The sequence below is a fragment of the Phacochoerus africanus genome, chromosome 4, assembly GCF_016906955.1.
Source record: "Phacochoerus africanus isolate WHEZ1 chromosome 4, ROS_Pafr_v1, whole genome shotgun sequence".
In the NCBI taxonomy this organism is placed as follows: Eukaryota; Metazoa; Chordata; class Mammalia; order Artiodactyla; family Suidae; genus Phacochoerus; species Phacochoerus africanus.
In genome coordinates this window covers 60,341,739-60,354,865 of record NC_062547.1, presented here as the reverse complement: position 1 = coordinate 60,354,865, position 13,127 = coordinate 60,341,739, and the positions used below count along the sequence as shown (strand labels likewise).

Below are 13,127 nucleotides of genomic sequence, written 5' to 3'. Positions count from 1 at the left end.
GGTTTTGGAGAACATCCAAAATCAAGACGTTGCCATGGTTGTTTCCTTCTTTGGACTGTACAGGAGGATCGTTCTTTGCCTCTTCCAGCTTCTGGGGGCATCAGGCATTCCCTGGCTTGTGGTCACAGCATTCCAGTCTCCATGTTCTGTTTTCACATCTCCTTCTCCTACCTGTCTTTTCCTCTTTTGAGAATGCCTGTCATTGGATTAGGGCCCACCCCCACTCCAGCATCACCTCATCTTAACTTGATGACACCTGCTAAGGTGACCCTCCTGGGACAGGTCTGCCCTCCCTCTTCACCATGACTCTCAGTGCACTGGCATCACACCTTTGTTTTCATCTGTACTTTCTTGTATGCAGAGGAACCCCCAGGGCTGGAGTTTCTCTGATTTGGCCTCAGCTGGGGGGTGAGTACACCTGCCCTTCCTGCCCTGCTCACTGCCATATTATGTTCCGTGGTCGAATTTGCCATGGCTGCTATTCCTTCCTGCTGTTGCTTCTGGTTTGCTGCTGTTTGCAGCTGCACCGGCATCCTTGCACTTGTAGCTTGGGGTGTGTGTGCAGCCATGAGACTGAAGTAGGGGGGGAGGTCACTGAGGGGAGATGACACCAAGGGCTGGGCCTGCAGTCAGGGAGAAGCCTGGGAGCTCGCAGCCACCTCTGGGGATTCCACTGTGTGCACAAAGCCCACGGCCCCCCTCCTGGGTCCTGAAGTCCAAGGAGCAGGACCTGGGTTTGAGCATCATTGTTGGAGGTGGTGCTAGTTCATGCATGGCTGGGGGCAGAGGCAAGTGTGCAAGAGGAGGGCTCATGCGCTGGGAGAGGCTGCTGGTGGAGTTAAGGGTCAGAGGGCCAGGGGAGGAAAGGTGCTCCAGTTCTAGGACCTCTCTGTTCAGGTGGGCAATTTGACATGACTCCGGCTGCCCCCTGCAGAGAGGATTGGGCACTGCAGAGTTGATTTGGGGCCCCAGGCAGGAAGCTCCTGCATTTGTGGGGCCAGGGGTGGTGGGGCTTGGGCCCGCATGTGGATAGAAGAGATGGGAGAAGGTGACAGCTGGGAGTGGGAGGGCCGGGTGCTGGAGCAGATGTGGGAGTGAGATGAGGGGGATGTCTCTGGGAGATGCAGTCCCAGGTGGGAGGGGTGGAGGGTGCACATATGTCAGTGTGCACCAGTGAGTGAGCACACATATGTGTGGATGGGTATGCATGCATGTGTATGCATTCAGTACTGGGTGTGTGAGCATTTGTGTGAGGGTGTGTGCCCAGACATGCATGTCTGCCTCTGTGCACACACGTGTGAGTGAGGTGTGTACAAATCTTGCTTGCGATGTTAGCCTCTCTGTGAGGATAATGGTTGCTGGGCTGGAAGTCATGAATTTGGGGGGGCTTCAAGGGTATCCTGACAAAGCGTGAGATGGGGACTGAGAAGAGGGTGGTAGATTTGGGAGTCAGAGTCTAAGTGGACTTCAGTCAGGAGCCAAGGGGAGGGCTCCTCCTGTTTACTAGCCTCTGGGTGGTGGCCCTCGGGGTACAGTGCAGCCCTGGGGCCTGGTCCAGTCTTCTGGGTGGACCATGAAGAGGATCAGGGTTGCAACCTCACACTGGGGCCTTGCAGAGCCAAAGGGCCAGGAGTCCCCCTCCTCATCCACAGGCCCATTCGACCCTAGGTGGCTCGGAGGCCTGCAGGTGCTGCTCCTGCCCTCCTGGGCTCAGGGGAGGAGGCAGGGTCGAGTGTTGGGCAGGGAACAGTGCAGATCAGGGCTTTGTGGTGAGGCAAGGCTCCTCGGAGGAGGGGGCTTGGTATGTGACCCCTCAGGTTGGGGTGCAGCTGTTCACAGAGGTGGGGGGAGCTTGGGCAGGAGGAGGGGCTGGTAGAAACAGAGGTTCTGAGGGGAGAGGGACTCAGCCATCTAGGGGAGAGAGCAGGAAGAAGACCTGAATGTCAGGGCAGGGAGCAAGGGAGAAGATGGCACAGCACCACTGGCCCCCATGACAGGGTCGGTGCAATTTTCATGGATTGATGGATTATTGCAGTGGATTTCACATAACATGAAATTAACCACTTAAAGTGGACAGTTGGGAGTTGTGGCTCAGTGGGTTAAGGACCTGATGTCTCTGTGAAGATGTGGGTTCAATCCCTGGCCTTGCTCAGTGGGTTAAGGATCCGGCATTGCCACAAGCTGTGACATAGATTGCAGATGTGGCCCAGGTCCAGTGTTGCTATGACTGTGGTATAAGCCTCAGCTGCAGTGCTGATTTGACTTTTGGCCCAGGAACTTCCATATGGCCAGGTGCCGCTGTAAAAAGAAAAAAACAGGGAACAATTGCTCTTTCATTGTGACTGCCAACATGTCACCCAGACTCAGGAAGACCTGGAAACTTAGGGGCCATGTGAGCCACGACCATGGTAGCATTGGCAAACACCAGAAGCACTCAGGAGGCCCCGGTAATGCTGGTGGCATGCACCACCACAGAATCAGCTTCAGCAAATATCACCCAGGATACTTTGGGAAAATTGGTTTGAGGCATTACCACTTAAAGAGGAACCAGAGCTTCTGCCCAACTGTCAACTTTGATAACTTGTGGACCTTGGTCAGTGAGCAGACACAGTTAAATGCTGCCAAGAACAAGACTGGAGCTGCTCCTGTCATTGATGTGGTCCTATTGGGCTGCTACAAAAGTCTGGGGAAGGGAAAGCTCCCAAAGCAATCTGTCATCGTGAAGGCCAAGTTCTTCAGCAGAAGAGCTGAAGAGAAGGTTAAGGGTGTGAGTGGTGTGAGTGGGGCCTGTGTCCTGGTAGCTTGAAGCCACGTGGTGGGAGATTTCAATAAATGTTAACAAGTGGGGGAGTTCCCATCATGGCACAGCAGAAACGAATCTGACTAGGAACTACGAGGTTGTGGGTTCAATCCCTGGCCTTGCTCAGTGAGTTAAGGATCTGGCCTCCGGCATTGCTGTGAGCTGTGGTATAGGTTACAGATGCGGCTCGGATCTGGCATTGCTGTGCCTGTGGTGTAGGCTGGCAGCTATAGCTCCGATTAGACCCCGAGCCTGGGAACCTCCATATGCTGTGGGTGCGGCCCTAAAAAGACAAAAGACAAAAAAAGAAAAAAAAATGTTAACAAGTCGGGACAGAAGTTAAATAAGTAAAGTGAACAATTGAATGGCATTTCAGATATTCATAATATTGTGCAACCACCACCACTCTCTGGTTCTGAAGTATTCCTATCACCCTAAAAGGAAACCCCAGCCCCGTGAGCAGTCACTCCCCAGCGCTCTCCCCCCGCCTCTGGCAACCAGAGATCTGCTTTCTGTCTCTAGGAGACAGAAAGCCACGCTTCCCGTTGTGGCTCAGTTTACCTGTTCTGGATATTTCATATAAATGGAATCATGTGGCCTTTGGTGTCTGACTGCTTTCACTTAGCATAGTGTTTTCAAGGTTTACCCACAATGTAGCCTGTCAGTGCTTCATTACTTTTATGGCTGAGTAATATTCCATTGTGTGGATGGACCATGTTTGGTTTATCCTTTTCCCCATCAATGGACTTTTGGGTTGTTTCCACTTTTTTGGCTGCCGTGAACACGTGTGTGCAAGTGTGGGTGTGGCTTTAGGTTGGCGTTTCATTGGGGTGTGTACGGAGGAGTGGAACTGTTACATCCCACGGCACCACTTTTTAACTTGTTCAGGAACCACCAAACCTGGGTCGGCTTTGATTTTAAATAGGATGGCAACCTACTGGTGTGTTTAAAACAGGAGCGTGACACGATTTGAATTTAAGAAAGGGAAGGAAGGTGTTACTGGCATTGGTGTGTGGTGAGGAATTTGGGTACAGGGGGGTTGGGGAGGAGGTTGTGCTGGTGTCCTGGTGCAAGGTGACATAGGTTGGGACCAGGGAGGGGGCTGCACAAGAGCCCTGGAGGTGGAGCTGCTGGGATTTGCTCACGGAAGTGACAAGGGGTAGAGGGAAAGGGGAAGCCGTGAGACTCTGGGCTGCTCCCCAGCCCTGCACTCAGGCCCCCTCCAGACTGCCCCGGCCACCTGTCTGGCCTGACTTTCTCGTGGTCTCCCCACCACATCTGCCTGCCCAGCCACCTGTGCCACCATCCATCTCATCTGCACAAGCCCTTTGGCGTTCACCTTTCTGGGCCTTTGTCCTTTTTTTCTTTTCCCTGGGTGGGGGCACAACTCTGGGCTGGTGATGGTTCTGCCTCAGTGAGGCCTGTCCTGGGATGTGTGCGCTGGACACCCACAGTTCCTCGTGGGACCCACCCTACTAGGCTGAGAATATAATCTGAGCTCAGTGAGGCAGCCCTTGAGCTGACCCTGCCTGTCCCCATGCCTGGAGCAGGTGCTGCCCAGGGCTCCTATGGGGGGCTGCAGGGCTTAGGAGCTCAGACAGGACTGTGAAAGTGCCCCAGAGGGGCACAGGATGGGCCGGGGCAAGCCCAGGATCCTGCCTCCCAGACCGCAGAATAGCGTGCAGTGTTATTATATAACTCCGTAGTTGTGCTATCTCTAAAAAATGGAGCATAAAAGCTATTTTGGGCCTTTGGTAATGAGGGCATCTCGCTTTTGTCTTATCTTCCCATGGCCTCTGTCATCCTGGGGCGGGGTGGGGGGTGGATGGCAGCATCGAAGAAGCTGCTCGAGAGAGGCAGTTCCAACCCAGAACCTGAGTTGTGTGTGGAGGCTGGTTTCAAAAGTCATGCATTTGGTGTTGGCCAGAGCAGCTGCTGGCAGATTGCCCCACGGTGCCTGGGATCCTGAAGGCCGGCAGGTGCTGACCTCTGCAGTGTGAAGCAGACCATGTTCCCTGCTACAGCTGGGACCCCACTTCCTTGAAGTGGGTCAGGCGCCTGTCAGAAACTCAGTCTGATGTTTTCAAGGCAGGCCGGGCAGAGGGCAGTAGCGGCCGAGTCCAGCTCCCTCTCCCTGCCTGGGCCAAGGGGCTGCGTGTTGTGAGGCAGCCCTGGTTTCCATTGGCCGTTCTCCTGGCTGGTGGTTTATGTTACTCAATTGGTGATGAGATTTAAAATCAAACTGTGGGATTTCCTGTTGTGGCTCAGCGGTTAATGAATCCGACTAGGAACCATGAGGTTGCGGGTTCGATCCCTTGGCCTCACTTAGTGGGTTAAGGATCCCACGTTGCCATGAGCTGTGGTGTAGGTCACAGATGCGGCTCGGATCAAGCGTTGCATAGGCTGGTGGCTACAGCTCTGATTAGACCCCTAGCCTGGGAACCTCCATATGTCGCGGGTTTGGCCCTGAAAAGACAAAAAGACAAAATAAATAAATAAAATTAAACCGTGAAGGGTCTCTTCCTTCAGCTCCAGAGACCTGTGCTCAGATGTTCCAGAAGCCGTATGTGTTTGGTCAGGGTGGAGAGACCATGTGTTTTAGAGTCCGCCGTATCTCTCTGTGGACAGCATGTGAGCACGTGGAGGGTCTCAGGCCTGTCTCAGGGTCTCAGTGTCCTGGGGCTACTCTAACAAATGACCACAAACTGGGTGGCTTAATAACAGAGATATATTCTCTCACAGCTCTGGAGGCTGAATGTCCCAAGCAAGGCGTGGACAAGTCTGTGCTCCCTCTGATGGCTCGAGGGGAGTAGCCCTTCTTGCCTCTTCCAGCTTCTGGGGGCTCCAGTGTTCCTTTGATTGTGGTTGCATCACCCCTGTCTCTGCCTCCGTTTCTACAGGGCCCTCTCTCTTGTGTGTCTGTGTCACCTCTCATCTTATAAAAACAGTTGTCATTGGATTAGGGCCCAGACTACAGCATGACCTCCCTTTAACTAATGAAATGTGCAAAGGCCCTGTCTCCAAATAGGTCACATTCCCAGATACTCGGGAGTAGGATATGGATGTATATATATTTCAGGGGGACACAGTTCAGCCCATAGCAGACCTTCCACCAGGCAGGTCCTCTGGCTCTCAGTGAGGCCCCTAGGTCCCTGAGGGGTGCAGTGGGTGACACACCCCACCTTACAAGCGCATAGGGGTGCTCGGGTCCCAGTAGGGCCAGGGCCTCAGCGAAGTATGAGTAGGGCCTTTAATGTTTGGGTACAAAGCCGTGGGTTGTGGGCATGTGGGGCACCTCCCCCCCCCCAGTGTCCCTGCATAGGCTCTCCATGTCCCAGGCACCAGGCCCTACTTCCCTGTGATATCATCCTGGCCCCTCTGATCTTGGAGAGGCAGCAGTAAATGATGGCTTAAAGGGAGACCTTAATTCTCTGCTCTGGAATTGAACCTGGGCAGCCTGGATGAAAACCAGGAATGCTGGCCCCTAGACCAGGAATCCTCGCTAGAGGTTAGAAGCAGAATTGCCCTGATTCTTGCCCCCTTTGAAAGCAAAAATGGTTCAAGGAGGCAGAAACTGTAAAAACAGGTATAAATTTTATTGTTAGAGTCACAGTACAAGTGAGAGAGCACACTGAGGAGTATTTTATTTATTTAAGTCAGAGGCAAAGAAGTAATGTACATTCTAAAGAGGAGTGTGGGTGCGGGCATCCCCTTGAGTGAGGAACGCACCAGAGAGGTGATTTAAATCACTTATACAGGACAGTTCTTCCAGGTCTTTGTTTTCCTTTGGCCAGTTACCTTGTATTCTCTCTCATACCTGGCTGGACACAGGAGCATCCCTGATATGTGTGAGCATCTTTTAGCAAAGATGGATTCCAAAGTGGAGGGTGCTGGGATGGTATCAGGACTTATGGCCTGGAGCCCCTCCGTTTTTGACCCTTAGGAGTCTTACTGTGCATGTGTAATTGGGGAGCTCTCCTTGACACCAGGAGTGATTAAAGTGGTCCACTTATCTTTCTACTCCAGCAGAGCTTAGCTCCTGCCATTAACTTTTTCTATGATGTGTTAAAGAAACAAGGCCCAATTTACTAGGCCTAACAAGTCCCAGCTGTTCTCAGCCCAGGGGTCCAGCTACCTCCTACCTCACTTCCACCATCCTGCCAGGGAGGCACTCCCAGCCCCATATTACAGATGAGGAAACTGAGGCCAAGAAGTGACAGATTTGGAGTTCCCATTGTGGCGCAGCGGAAACAAATCCAACTAGGAACCATGAGATTGTGGATTTGATTCCTGGCCTTGCTCAGTGGGTTAAGGATCCAGCATTACCGTGAGCTGTCGTGTAGGTTGCAGACGTGGCTCGGATCTGACCTTGCTGTGGCTGTGGTGTAGGCTGGCAGCTGTAGCTCCGATTCAACCCCGAGCCTGGGAACCTCCATGTGCCACGGGTGTGGCCCAAAAAAGAAAAAAAAAAAGTTACAGATTGGTCTGTGGTCCCTTGGCAGAAGAATGGCAGTCAGGAGTCTGGCGTGATAGAGAGGGTGGGCACTTAGAATAGCACTGGTGAAATAAGTTGAATGATGTCCCCTAAACATGATGTCCCCTAAACATGTATGTCTAGATCCTGGCCCCTGGAACATGTGACAGTGACCTTTAGGAAGAGGGTCTTTGGAGGGGTGATCTTGAGAGCATCTTGGAGTAGGGCTCCGAATCCAGTGACTGGTGTCCTTCTGAGAAGGCTGGGGAAGGGTGGAGGCAGAGATTGGCATGATGGATCCGTAAGCCAAGGAACACCAAGGGATTGCCAGCAGCCACTGATTTTTAAATTGAGGTGAAATTCACATAACATAAAATTCACCATTCCTCAGTGAATAATTCAGTGGTATTTAGTGCATTCACAGTGTTAGGCAACTATGATATCTGTCTAGTTCTAGAACATTTTTCTTACCCCCAGGGGAAACCCTTTTCCCATTAGCTGTCCCTCCCCACACCTCTCCTGCAGCCCCTGGTAACTTCTAATCTGCTTTCTGACTCTGTGGCTTTACCTGTTCTGGACATTTCATACGAGTGGAATCATATACTTTGTGGCCTTCTGTGTCTGGCTTCTTTCACTCAGCCCGATGTTTTTGAGGTTCATCCACATTGTAGTGTGCCTCAGAGCTTTGTTCCTTTGTATGGCTGAGTAATACTCCTTCGTATGGCTGGATGTTTTATTTATCCCTTCATCTGTTTGATTGTTCCCACCTTTTGGCATTTGTGAACAGTCTGTCTATGGTTTGTAAATGTGTTTACATCTCACCTGCAGTCTGCCTACTTCCATCTCCATCTGCCCCAGCGTTCCTGTCCCTGGAGCAGTGCACAGAAAGTGCCTGTGAACGAGGAATGAATGAAGGAGGCCACGCAAGGGCGGGTGATCATGCTGCCAAGGACAGCAGGTGCTGAACTGGATCTAGCTTTGGGGCCCTCTGACCTCTGAGGACGAATGGCACCATCACACTGAGGTTTAAAGTGTCACAAGTTCGTGGCTGGGAGTTCCATTGTGGCTCAGAGGGTTAAGAACCTGACTAGTATCCATGAGGATGCAGGTTCCATCCCTGGCCTTGCCCAGTGGGTTAAGGATCTGGCGTTGCCACAAGCTGCAGTATAGGTTGCAAATGCAGCTCGGATCTGCCGTTGCTGTGGCTGTGGTGTAGGCCAGCAGCTGCAGCTCCGATTCTACCCCTAGCCTGGGAGCTTCCATAAGTGACAGATATGGACCTAAAAAAAAAAAAAAAAGTTCGTGGCTGTGATGGGTTCAGGGCAGTGTTCCCAGCAGTGGGCTTGGTGCCTGCTGGCCGGAGGACCTTGTGAAGATCTCTGGAAAGCCAGGGGCATGTGCTCACCTGTTTGTTGTCTCTAACCTTGGGCCCTTTGTTTGGGGGCAAGGGGTGCGTGGGAGAGCCATGTGCCTTGGATAGTCAGAGGGGCCCATGAGCCAGAGGAGTGTGGGGCCCTGATGGAGCCCCATGGTTCTTGCCTGGCCTCTGTCCCCTCTGAGCCTGCAGAAGGCAGGACATGAGTCAGTTTGTCAAGAGTGGTGGTGTCCTTGGGCGTTCCCGTTGTAGTGCAGGGGAAACAAATCCGACCAGTACCCATGAGGATGTGGGTTCGATCCCTGGCCTGGCTCAGTGGGTTAAGGATCCAGCGGTGCTGTGAGCTGTGGTGTAGGTCCCAGATGCGGCTCAGATCCTGCATTGCTGTGGCTGTGGTGTAGGCTGGCAACTGTAGCTCTGATTCGAGCCCTAGCCTGGGAACCTCCATATACAACAGGTGCATCCCTAAAAAGCAAAATAAATAAATAAATAAATGAAGAGTGATGGTGACCAATGTCATCCAGAGGAGAGCTTGGCAGGAACATGGGCACCTTGGTGGCATCCTCAGGGCTCCATTGTCCACTGCAGAATGAGAAACCAAAATGACTGAGCTGTGACAGCTTAGGTCTTGGGTTGTGGTGTGTTGTTCTTTGTGCCTGCTGGAGTTCAGTTTCATTTTCAGATTTAAAGAAAGAGGTAATAGGGCACCATCTGTGGGTGGGGGAGGGGTTCAGGGCCTGCCTATCCTGCCTCAGCTTCCCTCAGAGGGGGAGACTGCTACCTCTCCTGGCATGGGCCATCTGTGGCTATGACTGTCCCTGGGCTGCCCTAACAAGTACTGCAGACTGGGGGCCCAAAGCAGCAGGATTTTATTCTCTCACAGTTCTGGAGGCTGGAAGTCTGAAGGCTGGGTGTCAGCAGGGCCATGGGTCTTTCTGAAGGTCTAGGGGAGGGGCCTTCCTTGCTTCTTCTAGCTCTGGTGGCTCCAGCGTTCCTTAGTTTGTGGCTGCATCACCCCGATCTCTGCCTCATCTCCACGTGGCCTTCTCCCTGTGTGTGTCTCCTCTTCTGTCTCTGATAAGGACACTTGCCATGGGATTTAGGGCCCACCTGGATAACACAGCAAGATTTCTCCATCCCAAAATACTTACCTTAATTAGATCTGTAAAGGTTCTCTTTCCAAATAAGGTCAAAGTCACAAGTTTGTGGGGTGGGGTTGTGGAGTTAAGCTTTTAGGGACACAAGTGAAACACACTGCATGTGCCTGTGTTCACCTGTATCAGGTGCTTGGATGGTACCCGAGTGGGGTGTGGGAAGGTACTATTTTGGTCTTGCTGTCACCATCTTCATTGCCCTTGTCATAGGGGCTTCTGGACCTGTCAACTACCCAACCCCCAACCCTGTCACCCCAGCATGCCTGCCCTGTCCCTCCCACTTCCCACATCCTTTTGGGGGGCCTGTCCAGATCTTGGGGGTGCCTCTCTGCATCCCTCCAAGTATGCCAGGCAGATATCTGTGACCTGCTGTCCATATGTGAGATCACCCCCCCCCCCAATCCCCAAGCCCCTTGGCCTGAGTAGGGGGACTTCTTCTCTGGCCTCTCCCCTTGTGCAGTCTCCCCTTCCCGAGGTCCATCCAGCTGGGACATCCCTCCCCATGGCCTCCAGGGAGCCCCCCACCCTCACAGAACCCCTCACTGTCCAGATCATTACATTGGCCTGTTTTCAGGTTCATGTCAGTCTCTGTCCTGTAGAGGACGAACCTGGAGTGTTGGGTCCCCGCCTTGAGCCCAGGTGGCCTCAGTGACTCTGGTTATGTGGTTTGCTGTGGTCCTTCCTTTGACCCAGAGTTCCTCTCTCGTCCCATGGGGCATTTCCAGGGCTTCCGGCCACCTTGTAGCCTGTACACTCCAGCCCCTGTTCCTACGTGGGGATGTCCCTGGAACGAGGGTGGCCCAGCCTTATCCCCGGTCTGCCTGTGCCTGCACAGACCAACTACAGAGACATTCCAGAAATGGCGACCAAGGGCGGGTTCCCCACCGTCCACCTGCAGGCCTAGGGCACGTGTCCTCTGCTCTTCTTTGGAGGTGAGCCCCTGGCCTGATCCTGCCTCACAGCTCAGGCTCCTTGCTCTGCCTATCGATGATGCAGGAACATCTTTAGGCATAAATCTGCCTTTTGGATGATCTCCCTCAGGAGAGCTTCCCAGAAGTGGGATTACAGGTCGGAGGGCAGGAACATCATTCAGGCTCCCGATGGATGCTGCCAAATGGATTTGCAGACACTGCCGGCCACCTGCCTCTCAGGGTCTGGGTCATTTCCTCTGTGGCTGACGTGTGCTGGGCGGGTCTGCATCCTGGCCCGGCTTCACCCCTCAGCCCCTGGGTGACAGCAGAGGAAATGAAGGGGGGAGGACTGCCCTGGGGGCCCAGGGCTGCAGGAGCAGGGTTGGGGCTTGAGCTTTGAGGTGTTGCCACTGTGGGATTTTTTTTTCTTTCCATTTTTAACAGTACTGTTGATTTACAACATTGTGATCATTTCTGCTGTGTGGCGTAATGACTCCGTTCTGCATATACAAACAACCATGCTTTATCAGGTTCTTTTCTTATATAGGTTATCACAGAATATCAGGTGGAGTTCCCTGTGCTGTACAGCAGGTCGCAGTTGACCATCCATTCCATACACAATAGTGTGCACATGCCATTCCCAAACTCCCAATCCCTCCCTCCCCCCAACCTTTTCCCTTTTGTGAGGGTACATTGTTTTCAGAGTCTGTGAATCTGTTTCTGTTTTGTAAATAAGTTTATTTGTATCTTTTTTTTTTTTTGGATTCCACATGTAAGTGATATCATGATACTTGTCTTTCTCTGTCTGACTTACTTTACTTAGTATGAGAGTCTCTAGGTCCATCCATGTTGCTGCAAATGGCATTATTTCATGTGTGGCATGGTTCTTAGTGTAGGACTTGAGGTGACACAGGATATAGTGACTGTGATGGGTTGAAGAGTGTGCCATCATCCCCCCCCTCGCCCCTGCCCCAGTCCCCATTCACATTTAACCAGAACCTGTGAATGGGACCTTATTTGGAAATAGGATCTTTGCAGTCAACATGAAGTCAACATGAAGTCTTCTTGGAACAGGGTGGGCCCTAAATCCAGTGACTGAAGACAAAAACAGAGTCACACAAGGTGAAGGCCGTGTGAAGATAGAGGCAGAGATGGGGACAGAACTATAAGCCCAGGAACGCCAGCTAAAGCCACCAGGAGCCTGGAGAGAGGCCTGGGATATATTCTCCCTCAGAGTCTCCAGAAGGGTCTGCTCCCGCTCAGACCTTGATTTCAGACTTCTGGCCTCTAGGATGGTGAAGGAATAAATTCCTGTTTTTTAAGTCACCCAGTTTGTGGTTATCTGTTACGGCAGCCCCAGGAAACTTATATAGTGCCCAAAAGTTGGGGGTGGATCTAGAGGGGCTTTGGGGGCCTGCAGAAGCATCCCCTCCCACCGTGCCTGGCCACCCAGTGAGGTCACTGGGGGTCAGGTGCACTGTCCTGCCCCCCATTCCCTTCTTCTTCTTTTTTTTTTTTTTTTTGTTACTAGGCAAGGACCATTATTAACCTTGTTCCAAACTTTATTCCCAGGTTTCTTCAGCTTAATTAGCTTCACAGAATGAATCGTGGATGAGCAAAACTGGGAAAGAGCTGCAGTGTCCAAGGGGTTTGGGCTTAAAAATATCAGCGATCTAGATCTTACCAGCTCCAGAAATCAAGTCACATTAGAACACAGTCCTAATAGAAACAGGCAGCTCCAAGTAACTACTTCAAATCTGATCTGCTTTCAGAGTTCACTCCATTCTGTTTGTCTCACTCTTGGAAGCCTCTCTGGCCTTGAGGCTCCCAACCCTGGGGCCTCCCCCAGATTCTCTTGCTGGCCCGGGCTGAGTAGACCTGTGGAGGCTGGGAGAACTTCCTGAGGTCACAGGTGAAACTGAATATCCTTGGTCATTTGGACTGGGCCTCACTGTGTGCTGGGCTTGGCAGCCTGCCTTGGGGGGATACTTGGACCCACCATGGGGGGACTTGGTGCTCAGGCAGATGGGATTGGGGTTGGCTATCCTGCATCAGTGGCTTCCTTTCTTGTGGACACCAAGCTGTGGAACCAGGGGAGCAGCATCTCCAGGTGGCCCTGCTGGCAGCTGGGCTTTGCCTCTGGGCTCTGTATGGACCTGCAGAACATGGCTCCTCTCTTCCCACTTGGGGCTCCTCGTGCCTCTCCTGGACCTGTCAGGGCTTGTGTAGGGCAGGAGTGGGTGAGCAAACACTAGGCTCTCCTGGCCTGCTGTACACAGCCCCCCATAGACCTGACGGTGACAGGCTGTGGTGCTGCAGTCTGTGTAGGAGAGGGGGTTGGGGGCAGTCATACTGCCAAGGCCTCTGCTCATTGGCTCCTGTATCTGGGCCCCAGCCTCCTGGGATGCGGTGC

At 52.6% G+C, this 13,127-nt stretch overlaps 2 protein-coding genes across 9 annotated transcripts in view; both read left to right on the top strand.

The window, feature by feature from the left end:
• CRTC1 (CREB regulated transcription coactivator 1) overlaps positions 1 to 13,127 on the top strand; it is an 83,739-nt gene that overhangs the window by 29,493 nt on the left and 41,119 nt on the right. The gene's annotated exons all lie outside the window — the stretch shown is intronic.
• On the top strand, positions 2,239 to 2,864 carry LOC125125484 (60S ribosomal protein L27a-like). Its single transcript, XM_047776563.1, has one exon. The coding sequence runs from the start codon at positions 2,285 to 2,287 to the stop codon at positions 2,804 to 2,806; it is 522 nt and encodes a 173-aa protein (XP_047632519.1). The 5' UTR covers positions 2,239 to 2,284; the 3' UTR covers positions 2,807 to 2,864.

Excerpts from the sequence above, each read along its gene's own strand:
- LOC125125484 (XM_047776563.1), top strand. The coding sequence starts at position 2,285 with ATGGCCAGGTGCCGCTGTAAAAAGAAAAAAACAGGGAACAATTGCTCT.